At 45.8% G+C, this 13,451-nt stretch overlaps 1 protein-coding gene and 2 long non-coding RNA genes across 3 annotated transcripts; 2 read left to right on the top strand and 1 right to left on the bottom strand.

The window, feature by feature from the left end:
- The first annotated feature begins 64 nt into the window (after nt 1-64).
- Nucleotides 65-7,010, top strand: csrnp2 (cysteine-serine-rich nuclear protein 2). The gene is made up of 5 exons (XM_003963516.3): nt 65-735; nt 2,803-2,975; nt 3,073-3,335; nt 3,450-3,746; nt 3,819-7,010. Exons 2-5 carry the CDS (start codon nt 2,816-2,818, stop codon nt 4,656-4,658), a joined length of 1,560 nt encoding a protein of 519 aa, XP_003963565.1. The 5' UTR covers nt 65-735; nt 2,803-2,815; the 3' UTR covers nt 4,659-7,010.
- Nucleotides 7,011-7,234: 224 nt separating this feature from the next.
- Nucleotides 7,235-13,149, bottom strand: LOC105416290 (uncharacterized). Its single transcript, XR_964469.2, has 3 exons — nt 12,971-13,149; nt 9,410-9,543; nt 7,235-8,613 (listed from the first exon to the last, which is right to left on the bottom strand). It is a non-coding gene; the product is annotated as an uncharacterized lncRNA (long non-coding RNA).
- Nucleotides 7,719-10,626, top strand: LOC115249291 (uncharacterized). The gene is made up of 3 exons (XR_003887989.1): nt 7,719-7,830; nt 10,110-10,158; nt 10,527-10,626. It is a non-coding gene; the product is annotated as an uncharacterized lncRNA (long non-coding RNA).
- Nucleotides 13,150-13,451: the final 302 nt, after the last annotated feature.

Genomic DNA, 13,451 nt, shown 5'->3' with positions numbered 1-13,451 from the left:
ATACTTCATTTCCCAGCGTGCTCTGGGGCAGCACATGCCTATGACGTCACGATGAGTATAAGTACAGCTCCAGGGAAGATTTTTTTTCCTCCATTGTTACATTGTAACAAACGGGGCCGGGGCGGCCGAAAAAGGCGTCTTCTCGTCAAAACACTTGCGGCAATTTGACATCAAATCTTGGAGGAAGTAAAGCAAAAGATCCGCCACAGTGACTGCGAGAAGACGGCGAAGTAAGCCCAGCCCGACCGAGCCCGCCCCGGCAACAAAAGCGATAAAGGAGAACAGATGTCAGCGGATTTCTCCACCTCATCCACTCCGAGATAAGACATTCCGGCTCCTTTCACGTTGCCCTGAAAATGTTACGCGGGACAGACAGAAGCTAGATTTATATGACGTCCCTGTCTCAAGCGTCCGTCCTTTAAATAGATAAAGAGGCATGCAACGTTTCAGTCAAATCCGCAGCTGTAGCAACACAGCTGATGCTTTCTTTGCAACCAGTCTCCGCAGAACAATGAGCATAAAGTAGCCTCAAACTGTCACATTAACGTGTTGCGAATTGACAAGTCAACGTCCGATTTCCAGTCAGATCTTTTCCACGCTTGCAGTCTCCAATCAAGGAGATTCGGCTGGGAGAGAGCATCTCACAGGGCGATAAAAGATTAATGTGCAGCTCACACTGGAACAGGGAAGAGACCTGCGAGCCGGTTGGAATAAGGGTCCCTGTTTGTGCCCCAGGTAAGAAGCTTTGGCCTTTTATTAACTGAACGGTTTGTCATTGTATGTGTGTGTGTTTGTGTGTGTGTGTGTGGGTGCTCCACAGAAAGAGAGTTAGCCTGTCAGACTGATAATATCCAACCTCCCCCAACAGTCTAGTCAGTTGGTGCACACACACACACACAGTTAAACAAATAGATCCTGGTTGTCTCTGAAGTCACAATGGTGTGTGAGCCCACTAGGCCTGCTACCTTAAAGGAACAGCGGTCTGGTTTTCCTCTTTCCTGACCGGTCCACTGTCAAAATCAGCCGACAGATGTAGACGCCAGCTCACGCGGATGCAGAAATGGCTCTTGAAATGTCTTCTGATCTTTTCTGTGAAAGCAGCATGGCTGCAGAGCTCCTTTCATTATTCACTATCCTGCTGCAGGATGTCTCCCTCCAACGCCGTCACCGCATCATCTCCTTAATTTAGCTGCTCTCTGCACAGCTGGGAAAACATCCTGGATTTAAATCCAAATTGTCTTCTGTGGCACATCTGGAGCTGCCAGACTGTGTCCATGCTTTAATGGTATATGTCAGTTATTACATACATATTACATGCTGACATGGAAAAATGTTAACCACAATCTGAATATGTGTATCACTGACAAATTAAAGTGGTCGTAAACGTGCTTTGACTGTAGTGTGTGATTTGCTACGCAGCTAAAACCATTAGCTTGTAAAATGCTCTGGAGTTTGTTTAAATCAGCATAGATAAAAATACTCAGGTATAACGAGTAATTATGGGCTATAGTTGTGAACAGTTTTAATGAAAAACCTTGATAATGGGTCTAGGAAGGAAGGATTGTGAACCTACTATATTGCGTAACCTTGTGTTACCTCACAATTTGTGGAGAAATAGGATGTTTGGTTTTAAGTTGAATGGCATCCGTTAAAGGACGACAACAGATCTCTCCAAGAATCGGAATCACAGTTTATAATCTGCTGGCTTCATGGGTAATCTGGCCGAGACTCACCCTTTAATACAAACTTAATGAGTGTGGAAATGAGTGGCTTGTTACAGTGTGGTTGCCTGCAAAAAAAATTTATTTCATGAGCGTTAATTTATTATTTTTGTGGGGTTTTTTTAAAGTGCAAAACTGTAGCCTGCAAAAATCAATGATGTCATAAAGAACATGAAATTGAAAATTTGGCTTTTCCCATCCATCTTTCATCACTTTTATTTTGTGATTGATCATATTTCATCTGCAAGCTTTTTAGAAGAAATAAGAGAGAAAAAAGTGATTGAAAAAGCTTTGCTCCAAGGCTGTTCGCACACACACACACACACACACACACACACACACACACACACACACACACACATGCACGCCTACCCAGTTTCCATGGAGACGTCTCTAGACTTGATCATTTCAAAGTAAAATATGGTGAGGTGAGTTAGGGGGCAGAGTGGGGGAGTAGACGATGGAGCTGGAATATAGATGAGAGGATCTGATGTCACTTTTTTGTTTGGTGAACTGACCTCACACACTTTGATCCAATGCTGAGAAAAGAACATGAGTAACAGGCCGTGCGAGCGAGAGCCTGGTTTTCATTTGAAACGGTGGTTAGATGCATCGTCCGTGGGGGTGATGGATCATGTTGTTGTAATTATCGGGAGTAAAACGTGAAGAGGCGCTGACGCGGGAATCGTGGGAATGAACTGGTGTCCTTCGGAATTCGGCCATTTTGACATCTGGGCTCACATTCCTGCTCCTCGAATTGCAATGATCTGTTGAAGGCACAAAAACCATCAAAAACCATCTATTGTGACCTCTTCATATAAATATGTGAGGAATGTAGATCACAAGTGAGCAGATTGTTGGCATCCCTCTGTTTTTACAGTGTAAACTTGTGTTTAAGAATTAAAGTCATTATTAGTTAGAACAGTTGCCATTTCGCTAATGAGGTACGACTGTTGGTGAAAGACCCTTTGAGAACACAAGTGCTTCAAGTGTTTCAAAAAGGAAACGGCGGTTTAAGGTGTAACTGGAGTCCTTGATGGCGGCTCTGGCGCGTTGACCTTTTCTGCTTCTGCTCCCTCAGACACCGCGTTTCCATGGAGGAAGGGTCGTCTCTCAGCCTCAAAAGAAGATATGAAGAGGTGGAAAACAGCTCTCCATTCTCCACGGTCAAAGACTCCGACGATGACATCTCCAGCAGCGACAGTGCCGACAGCTGCGACAGCCTCAACCCCCCCTCCAGCACCGCATTTACCCGTAAGCAATACAGCGTTGCAGGAAGCTGTGAAGCAGCGGAAGAAGGTTCACTCAGTCTGCCACCTTTCTTTGTCCCCCCCCCCCCCCCCCCCTCCAGCCACCTCCATCCTCAGGCAGCACAAGCCGTCCCCGGGGGGGAAGCGGGTGCGTTTTGACGTGGTGACGGTGTATTACTTCCCCCGTCGGCAGGGATTCACCAGCGTGCCCAGCCAGGGGGGCAGCTCCCTGGGCATGGCCCGTCACCACTCCTCCATCAGACACTACACGCTGGGCGAGTTTGCTCACGAGCAGGAGACGAGCCACCGCCACGTTTTACGGCAGCACCTGCGGCAGGAGAAGCTCAACGCGCGCAAGCTGAAGGTGAGGCTCCGCCTTTGAACGCGAGCTCCGCCTCCTTCGCTCCGTGGTTCGTGGTTGGAACGTCCCCGGCAGATCCGCAGCAGCCTTTTTTTTAATGTTCCGTGTCGTCCGCAGCTGACCCGCAACGGCACGGTGGAGTGCACTCAGGCCGACCTCCTGACCCTGGAGGACGTGTCGGACGAAGACCTCGACGTGGACGCCGTGGAGGTGGACGACTGCTTCTTCCTCCAGCCGCTGCCAACGAAGCGGCGGCGAGCGCTCCTGCGGGCGTCCGGCATCGCCCGCATAGACGCGAGGGAGAAAGCCGAGCTGCGGTCCATCCGCCTGTCGCGGGAGGAGTGCGGCTGCGACTGCCGCCTGTACTGCGACCCCCGCCACTGTGGCTGCAGCCAGGCTGGGATCAAGTGCCAGGTAAGACCTGGGGACCGCGCTCCGCTTGTCCCGGGGGGCCTTTTTAAACGCCGCTTCTCTTTGTACTTCCAGGTGGACCGCTTGTCTTTTCCGTGCGGTTGTTCCCGGGACGGCTGTGGCAACATGGCGGGCCGCATCGAGTTCAATCCCCTGCGCGTCAGAACGCACTACCTGCACACCATCATGAAGTTGGACCTGGAGAAGAGGAGGATGCTGATCCACGGGTCCGAGGACCAGTACGCTGACTCCGAGTCGCTGTCCTCCCCCTCGTCCGCCTGCTCCACTTTCTCAGACCTCTCCTCGGGCTCCGGCCTGGACTCCGAGATGGGGGAGGGCCAGGTGCAGACGGAGGTGGAGGTTCGGGATCTCCTGGCTGAGCAGGACATTCTGGAGCGAGAGAATGAAACGGCGGTGCTGCACCTGCAGAGCGCAGAGGAGCAGGAGCGGAGGGAGCGGGAGGAGGCGGAGGGGGAGGCGGTGCAGCAGGAGCTGGCCGCAGGTCTCGCCGACCAGAACCTCTGCATTCTGCCTGAGCAGGCGGAGGAGCCGGCTGTGGATCAGGTCCTCCTGCAGGGCCCCTTCCCCACAGGGACAACAGTGCTCTGCATCACCGACAACCAGGAGGAGAGCCCCTCCGAACTCATCAAAGATTCTTCTTCTTCTCTGCTTTACTATCAGCTCAGTCCGATAGAGCCTGCGGCGTTCGAGGCCCTGCCCAGAGCAGAGGAGGCGCAGCGGGAATCTGCAGGGGGTCGGCGTGAAGGAGGAGAGGAGTCGAAAGGAGATACGCACGAAGACGTCAGGCAGAGTTCGTCAGAGGAACGTGTGGAGGTGGAGAAGGAGAGACCCTCAGGTCCTCAGCAGAACCTTCCGGAGGAACAGGGCCCACAGGGCTCCAGCTCAGATCTGTAGTTCAAGCTTCTCTGCAGATATTTTGCACAATAGCTTCATCTAAGAAGAAAAAAAAAATCACATTTATTACAATTGTCATCAAAAAAACGATTACAAGTTCTCTTCAAAAGTGACAGTTTTCGACTTTAGTGCAGAAATGAAATTAGTGTTGTCTCAATGCTGGAAAAAGATGTCAATGTTCAATATTAATTTCATATCACCAGTAACAAAGTGTCCATGTCCATGCTGAGAGCCTGAGATTACAGATTTTAAATTTGAAATCAGGGTGGAATGGAACAAAGATCCCCAAATCGACCAGAAAAATTCAATTCATCTTCTGAATTGTCTAAATTAAATTCAGTCAAACCCATCACAGTTATTTAAAAGTAAAATGCATTCAAAATGTGAATCACTCTTTCTAGTCGTGAATCCATCTCACTGGATTCTCGTTCCACGTGTTCAATGGTGCCAGGAACAGATTAATAATCGATAATTATAAAATAATAACCAGGTCGATTGTGAACGCAGCTTGAATGATCAGACCATGATCCTAATCTATGACGCAGTATTTTTGACAACACTAATTAAGATCAACGAAAGGTTTGGGTAGGGAGGGGTCACTGAGCGCACGTGCGGGTCACCCCCCCAGAACTGATGCAGTAATTCTGTGTGGGGGGGGGGTCGATGATGAATGTGGCCTTAATGGAGAAACGAGACAAATATAAAAACACTTCAGTTGTCAGATGATCTTTGTTAATGTTTCACACAGCAAAAAGGACTAAAAACAGTGTGAATGCCGACATCAGCCTCTGATTTGGTGACGCATTAGCAGACTAAAATGCTCCTCTGTGTGGAAGAAGGCGTCGTGCTCACACACTAAATAACCAGGTCACTTTACAGCGGGCGAGCTGTAGCCAAGCCAAATGAAGGCCGTTGAAAATAGACCTAATAATCCTGGAAATACTTGTTTTTGTGTACTGTATATGCATCTGCAGAGTGTGAGACAGAGCCAGGGGTCGCCTGTTGGGTCTGTTTGCACCCTGTGAGGGCAGCGTGTGAGTGTGGCTCTGCTGTTATGAAGATAAACACTGAGCAGCAGATCAGTATTGGGCGGCCGCTCGTGCAAAGTCCGGCGATTCGTCAACAGAAACCTAGTTTACCTGTAGTTAAAAATGCCTATGATATGACTTATTGTTATTATTTCACTGAGTAAAATGTGTCCTTTGTGAATTAGATGCCGTCGGTTCGAAGCCGCCGCAGTCTCCGTCAAACGGTGGGTGGTGCGTTCAGTAGCTGCCAGAGTAGAGCGTCACCAGGCTTCTCTGCCTTTGCCGGGTTAACGGTTAAACTTTGGCTCAAATTCAGATGAAGAACATTTAAAGAGAAAACAGCAGATATGTTACTAATTCTTGAAGCAGACCGGCAGAAGACTGAATCTGTGTGTTTTGTGTTCGGTGTGTATGGGTGGGTGCCTACTTGAGATTTGTGTGTGTGTGTAGGAAAGTTGTGCGTGCATGCACTTGTTATGTGTTATGTTTATGAGTGGGATATTAAATGAAAGAGGAGGATGCTGATTTTATTCCTGAAAGGTGCTGATGTAATTAAAATGAACAGTTTTTTCCCCTCCCTATGATGAGAAATATGACACCAAGGAGCTGTATGTGGATGCCTGATGTGTTGGAGAGCCTCCTGTAGGGATGCAATAGTTACTGCACTGCAAATCATTAACACGGCAAATCGAAAATCAGTGTCTAAATGCAATCGTATAGCGTTATCGATTTTTAAATGTCGTTTTTCTACTCTGCTTAATGCTTTTTTTGCGCAAGTGTGCCGACTCCTCTTACACAAAACCACCCCTCTGTTGCTGAAATTAGAAGCTTTTGGTACCAGAATGCGCTGCCGTGTATGAGATGTCCGACCTTATTTCTTTGCCTTTTTGTTTATTGTCTTAATCTATAAAGAGTTGCACTTCAGCAGTGGTTTCAAACCCATATACACCAGTGGCTCCTCATCTGGTCGTGCCAGTGGTCTCTCCTATAGTTATCATGAGGCTGTGCAATCATTGTGGCCCATTTTGTGACGTGATCTTCAAAGTGATGATGATTACAAGCTGCCTAATGTTGAGCTTTTATTCCCCCTCCCCGGCTTTCTGCTGATAGACTCAGGTTTGAGGCCCCTGCATCAAATCAACTCCACCACACTCTGTTGTTGCGCATCTCCGTGTGAAAGGTGTGTGTTTGTGTGTCTGTGTGTGGATGAGGGATTGTTGAAGAGTTGAAGAGATTGTTGAAGTACTCTCATGCTAACTGTTGCCTAAAAGTGGACAAGAAAAGGTTTTTATACAAAATAAAAACTAAAAATATTTCAAAAAGGGTAAAGTGTTACCTGTGCTTTATTCATTTACTTTGGTATTTGACACATTTCACCTTAACTTTTTACAAAATATGATACATTTTTATATATGATGACGATATATAAACACTTAAATAAAATGATTACACTACATTTTCGACACCACATCTTTTAGGTATTGGACCGATGATAATAATGTGTGCACACAAACGCGCGCACCCCACACACACACACACACACACATATATATATATATATATAGAGAGAGAGAGAGAGATTTATTACATATTTATTTAGCTCTTAAACATTTTATTTTGTAAATTATGTATAGATTTGTATAGTTGTATAGATTATAGAATGTGGCCTTTGTTCTATGGGTGCAATTCAATCTGTGGCCGCTAGATGGAAGGATTAACCCTTAAATTGCAGGTTAACGTCAACCTTTACACAGAATTAATTACCAGGGTAACATTGTTCTATTCTTTTATGCTCTTGAAACAATCACGCAAGGTCTCTTTTGTTTTATATTCAATGCAATTTAATTGAGGAAGCTAAAATATTTGCTCTATTTTCTCTTCAATGGCAGGAAGTCGATATCTGGGGAAAATTATAGGCAGCATGCATTCCCCAGGGCCCTGAGCCAGAAGTGGATTCTTGTTGAGTGGCCCTTTTCCAGTGTAACTGGTGGCTGTGAGGTCCCTGTACTGGGATGCAGGATGCAGACTCACTGCTCTGGCATTTGCATCCGTTCTGTTTAACATTGTCAAGCTGACAAACACCGAAGGAACAACACTGGTATCAGTGAGATGTCAGCGTTAAGACTGCTATCACTCCAGTTAAGGTTGTATATTATATTATAAAATATACCACTAAAGTGGTCTTTAAAAGGCCAAAATAATTCAACAAACTACTTGTATTTAATAGTTTAGGCAGCTATCCTTCAGCAACATCAAAAGTTTCTTCTCGTGATGTTCAGTAACGTTTAGTTCAATAAATTGAGTTGTTTTTAGCTCGAAACACTCGTACTTTTCGTACGTCATGAGACACGTCACCCGGTGATTGGAGGTTGAAGCGCGAGACTGTGCTGTGATTGGTTAATTAATGGAAAATCGTCACTTTCCTGCGACGCAATCGAGCCAACGCTAATTAGCCCAGCGCTAGCTTAGCTCGCACCTCTCCCAACTGTCTGACGTCAGTCCGTTTTTGGTCCTTATCGATTTTATTTTGTTTGCCAAGTAGACGCTGTTAGACCAGCTTATGTCTCTATGGCAGAAACTTGATCAAAATGAGCTGAAAACGGTGTCTAAAGCTGTGAAAAACCTGATGTTTGATGTGGAACAGTGTAGGAAGTTGAAACTATTAACAATCCATGTCCTATTATGCAACTAGTTTTTCATTTGTTTTTCAAATCCACTTTACATTTTTGTGTGCCATCCTTTATTTAGCCTCAAAATATAATAAACTTAGAAGCAGGTGGAACTCCTGGAACAATTGTGGCAGCGGTCCATGGAACTCTGCATCATTTGTTTAACCTTTCCGGCCTCTGGGTTATTATTGTTTTAACTCTCCAATGGTCGGAAGCACTCAGCCAGGCCTGATAATTTCAGCATTGATGACGGAGTCCCTGTGGAAAGAATTTGAGAAGACAGGAGAAAACAGGATAATGACCAAAGATCACGGCAGTCGCGTCAGAGCGTGCCGACAGATGTGCAAAATCACCATCCATGTGTTGCGACTGGACACAGAGCAAATGCCCCTGAAGCAACCGGCCTATGTGCGGTGGAAAGTTGCCACACACCATTCGGTTCCAGGCTGAAAGTGCTGCTCCAGCGCCTGGAAAGAATGCGCCCTCCTTCCCCTGATCTCTGTGACGGCAGCACTGTGGCATCATTAGGCCTCGACCGAAACCAATCCTTTTTAAATGGCGCTATTCATAAAACCGGCTAATGCTATTTTCGTCTGCTCTTCTGGCTGAACTGAGGAGGGAAATTCAGACTCTGTCAACCAAAGTAAATTCTCTATAAAAGACTGAGGACACAAAAGGACTGAATCAACCTAAATGGGTGTATTTAATAGTGGTTAATAGCCATAATAACACTATTTATACCCCCCCCAAAACCCCTAATAATTAAGAAGCATTAAATCTGTCCAAGTATCTTTCCGAAGCTGCATATTTGATGTGGCTGTTGCAGTAGCCAGGGTGCCCTTAGTTGACTCCATAACTATTAACTATTATTAAACTATTAAGTTAATCCTGATAAATGTCTGAATTGCCACTGAAGGTAAACATTTTTTGCTGTGTAGACATCCGAGAAACAATGGAAAGAGGCAATAAATAGTAAATCTTAAAGGGAAATTGCTAAAATAAGCAAAAAAAAAAAAGAATGAGAGTGAATGAGAGAAACAGTGGAATGACTCACGATGGAAGTAGAAAAGCAGCTGCATGTTCACAGCTGTATGAAATATGACGTGTCTCGCTCCGCCTGCCATCTTCCAGGAGCCTCCGTCATCTACATTCCCTTACAGCAACAACTCCCCAACACAGTGCGCAACTCTGAAAAAATAGGATGTTGCTGTTTTCTTCCCGCCTTCGGCAGTAAAAACCCTCTGATCTGGCTGCAGGCCCGTCTCGGTCAGGCGGGGAACCCTCACGGGAACCCCTTCTTTAACCCCCATGAGACTCGTGGGGGTTAAAAGAAGGGGTGACATAATCACAGAGGTATCTGGAGAAAGAGAAACCTGACTATTCACACTAATCTAAGTTCACATCCACAGATGGACTTTAACCGACTTTTTGAAAGTGCTGAGCGATTCAATGCGCCCCTCCTTGTCTGAAGGGTGTCGGTGGCCACAACTGCTGCATTTGAACAGGGAAAAATGTCAACATCCTCTTTTTATGCTCGTAATACTGCACTGAAGTGTTCATACATCATTATTGTCATCATCATTGTGGAGAAACCTCAATTTTATGCACCTTTTGATGTGGAAATAATGATCTGATGCTTCTTAGAGCTTAGATGTCTACATTAGCATGCTAATATGTAAGTTAAAGTTAGTGTTGTAAAGTGAATTGTTTAGGTCTTTAACGCTACTGATGTGGTTTCTTTTCTTTTATTCCAGATACCGCTGTCGCCTCAGGCTCCTGTGATCAATAGCCTGCGATCTTCAGGTCAGTCGCTGCAATGCAGAAGTGATGGGAATACGATGGATATGTGTTGGGGCAAATCTGAGAACGGATGTGGAATCACTTCCTGTGCTGCTGCCCTAATCCCTAATGGGCAATTGAAGTGAATCATGTAAAATTCCCAGCTTGTGGTAACTGTCTAACCTCCATCGTGACAGGAAAATCACTCCTCCCTTAATTAAAACCACATTTTTGTGGCACCATCGATCGTTCCCAGTAGAAGCCGACAATAATACGGCGCTCACATTCGCTAGTTTTTATCTGGATTACCTCGTTTCCATGTCATCGATGTGGGTGAAAGTTTCCAAAACTAACATGTTGGGCTTTTTTTTTTGTTTCCCTGCTCCACCCAGTTGCCACGGAAACAACATTTGCAGAAGCTGAAGTATGTTGAAAAGTGGAGGTGACTTTCCGATGGAAAGGGTGGAAAAAAAGGCTGCTAAAGGTCAAAGGTGAGCTTTATGTTGAGCACCGTTTATCTAACATGAGTTTTTCAGCGCGTTTCTTTGCAATCACCCTCTCGTTATCTGAGTTTCACATCACACAATACATATTTTGTTTCCTGTGCTGCTCTGATGAAGACTTTATCTTTTATTTATCACTACACACATTTACTTAGACCGATTTTAGTGTTTTTTTTGAAAAATCACTGAAATTAAGGCAAAGAAAGAAGCAAACTGTCACTCTAAAAATCAATCAATTACACTTCCTCCAGTCTAAATAGACGCTAATCGCTACTTTTCTGGTGCTGTTGTGAGCCGATGATCAAGACTCGGGTTGCAGCTGGGGAATCAGGCGTAACACGAGTCCAACAGGTGACAGGGTTGATGGAGCGGCCTGTCATAACAGCGCCACGCTTTATTGCCGTGGAACCGGGACGGAAAATTAATTACACGTCGGGGAAGACTTTAGGAGATTATTTATTGCTTTTAAGTTGGGTTTTAGTGGAAAGAGGATCCTCGCTGCCCAGGCCTTCAAAATAAAGGGTCCATCTGGATGTTAAATAACACCCTTTTAACTGGACGATCAACAAAAATAAAAGAGTTCAGATCTTCCCCTGAAACCTGAAAGTCATTTCCTGGTGTTTGGGACCGTAAATCCACGCCGGCCAGACGTTAAATGGGTGGACGTGGACGCTTGATGCAGCTGTGCATCGTGGGTGAGGGTTTATCGTTGGGATCGGTTGGTTCGAGCGCAGACGTGTTTTGCATTTCCTGCAACAGGAAACAGGCCTCCGTCACCCAACCACTGCTATAGAATCCCTCCACCAACCAGCAGCATTAAAAGGCCAGAATCATCACTTTTATTCCAGCAGGGCAAGAGGATCCTGGGGAGACACCTGAACTGTGTAGATGGGTAAGGAGGGGAGATTACCCGGCAGAGTCAGAAGGTCAGAACCTTGAACGATCAGAGGCTCACAGCTGCTACCAGAGAAAAACCTTCCGGTCCGGCACTTCTTCCAGGGGCTCACACGGAAGTTTGGAGGGTTTAAGTGCGACTAAGGAGATATCAGAGGCCTCAGCGCAGATAAATTTAACTTGCATTTGACACAACGTCCCGAAAAGGGATAAATTATTTCAACGGAAACCCGAAACGCCTCCCCGAGATCAAGTCGTTCAGCAGCCGTAAATTCTTGGCGGTGTAACCTGAACTGGAGCTCAGCGAGATGGTTAATGATTGGAATATGTCCTGATCCGCCTCATTTCATCCTCTGATCTGCTTTCCCACAAGCCACCAGTGTTTTTTTTCTCCTTGTCTCCCTTGAAGCTGCAGCATGAAAACGGCTCGAATTAGACTCACTCCTCTTTTTATCCGGACAGAATGTTAAAATCAGACCTTTGCTGCAAATATTCTGTCTCCACCGTGCAGATATATCTTTAGGAGAGGGGTCTCTTTTAGACACCAGTGGCTACTGGTAGATACGCTGGCTTTCATCCCAGTAAAAAATGGCTCTTCCCCACAGTTAATATTGCTGAAAGCTCCTCTGTTATTATAGTGCTTATTAAACTGCTCGCTTTACTGTGAAGGAGAACCCCCCCCCCGACACACACACACACACACACACACACACACACACACACAGATCAGAGGGCTCTGTTGTTTCTCACTGATCGTACACTCTGACTCCTGTCCCTTGTGTTGCATTCAGGGCTCTTCAGGCTCCAGCAGAGTGTGACCACTCACCTAAAGGAAGGGGGGGGGGTCATCTCCCAGCCTGCCACACTAATCACACCCGCTGACTCCTGTGCTCAGCCCCCCCACCCTGCAGCTGGCAGGTGAATCAACGCGCTCTTTGTCAGGTCACCTGAAGGTCTGTTTTTTGCCCCCTTTAAGCGTAAACTCCTCCCCCCCACCAGTGTTATGCGTCAGCTGCTAAATGTGTGAGGAACCTGCCCACTTAAGCAGGGTGGGGGTCCCACAATATTACACAATAAAGCAACTTTAGGCCCCACGCTGTGCTAATAAGGGGGCCCGGTGCCGTAAAGGCCGTGGTGCATGTGGAGGAAGGTGTGGGAAAATTAAGCTGATGAGAGACCTTTATTATGTGTTCCGGGCTTTAAAGGTTTACATGACTTGAACAGTATGGACGCTGTAAGGGACGAGATTAATGCAGAGGCTGAACGCACGCTCCTCTCCCTGTAAACGTTCCTCTATGGAATGCTTTGACCCTCTCTTCATCAGTCAAAAATACTTTTAAGATAAACTTTATTGCTTTTTATATCTCAGTTTACATAGCTATAGTTGCTGCCTAAGCCTCTTTTATCCTTCAAAGGGAAAATAAAAGCCCTGGACTCACGTTGTCAATGCTGCTCCGTCTCTTCGCCACAGTCGTGTTCTGAGAAGGAAATTCAAACATTTTTCTACCTTTAAAAAGGTCCAAATTTCCTTAAGGATGAAAGACATTTAAGCTTAGTTTGAAGCAGAGGACGTCGACACCCCCCCTCCAGATAAACCCTGGCTTCATCAGTGATACAGATGCATAAATGACATAATAGAATTGTGAGTTTTCATTTCCGAGCATGCTTTGCCTGCCGATAATACATTTGCATCCATTGCGGACGGCATATTTTCCTTTTATTAAATTATGTAAATTGCCGTATAGATTTCGCTCCATAAACGTTCCACGCTGAGAGACGAGGCTTCCTCCTGCTGCAATGAAATGATGTAACATTCAGTTTCACTTCCAGAGTTTCAACATTTTGGAAAATAAGCATGTTTTTCTTGAGACTCATGAAATTAGGTTCGTCTTTGCTTTACCAGTTTGTTAGCTTAGCAGT

The sequence above is a fragment of the Takifugu rubripes genome, chromosome 3, assembly GCF_901000725.2.
Source record: "Takifugu rubripes chromosome 3, fTakRub1.2, whole genome shotgun sequence".
In the NCBI taxonomy this organism is placed as follows: Eukaryota; Metazoa; Chordata; class Actinopteri; order Tetraodontiformes; family Tetraodontidae; genus Takifugu; species Takifugu rubripes.
Note: the sequence above shows the minus strand (reverse complement) of the source record. Positions and strands in the feature narration are given on the sequence as shown.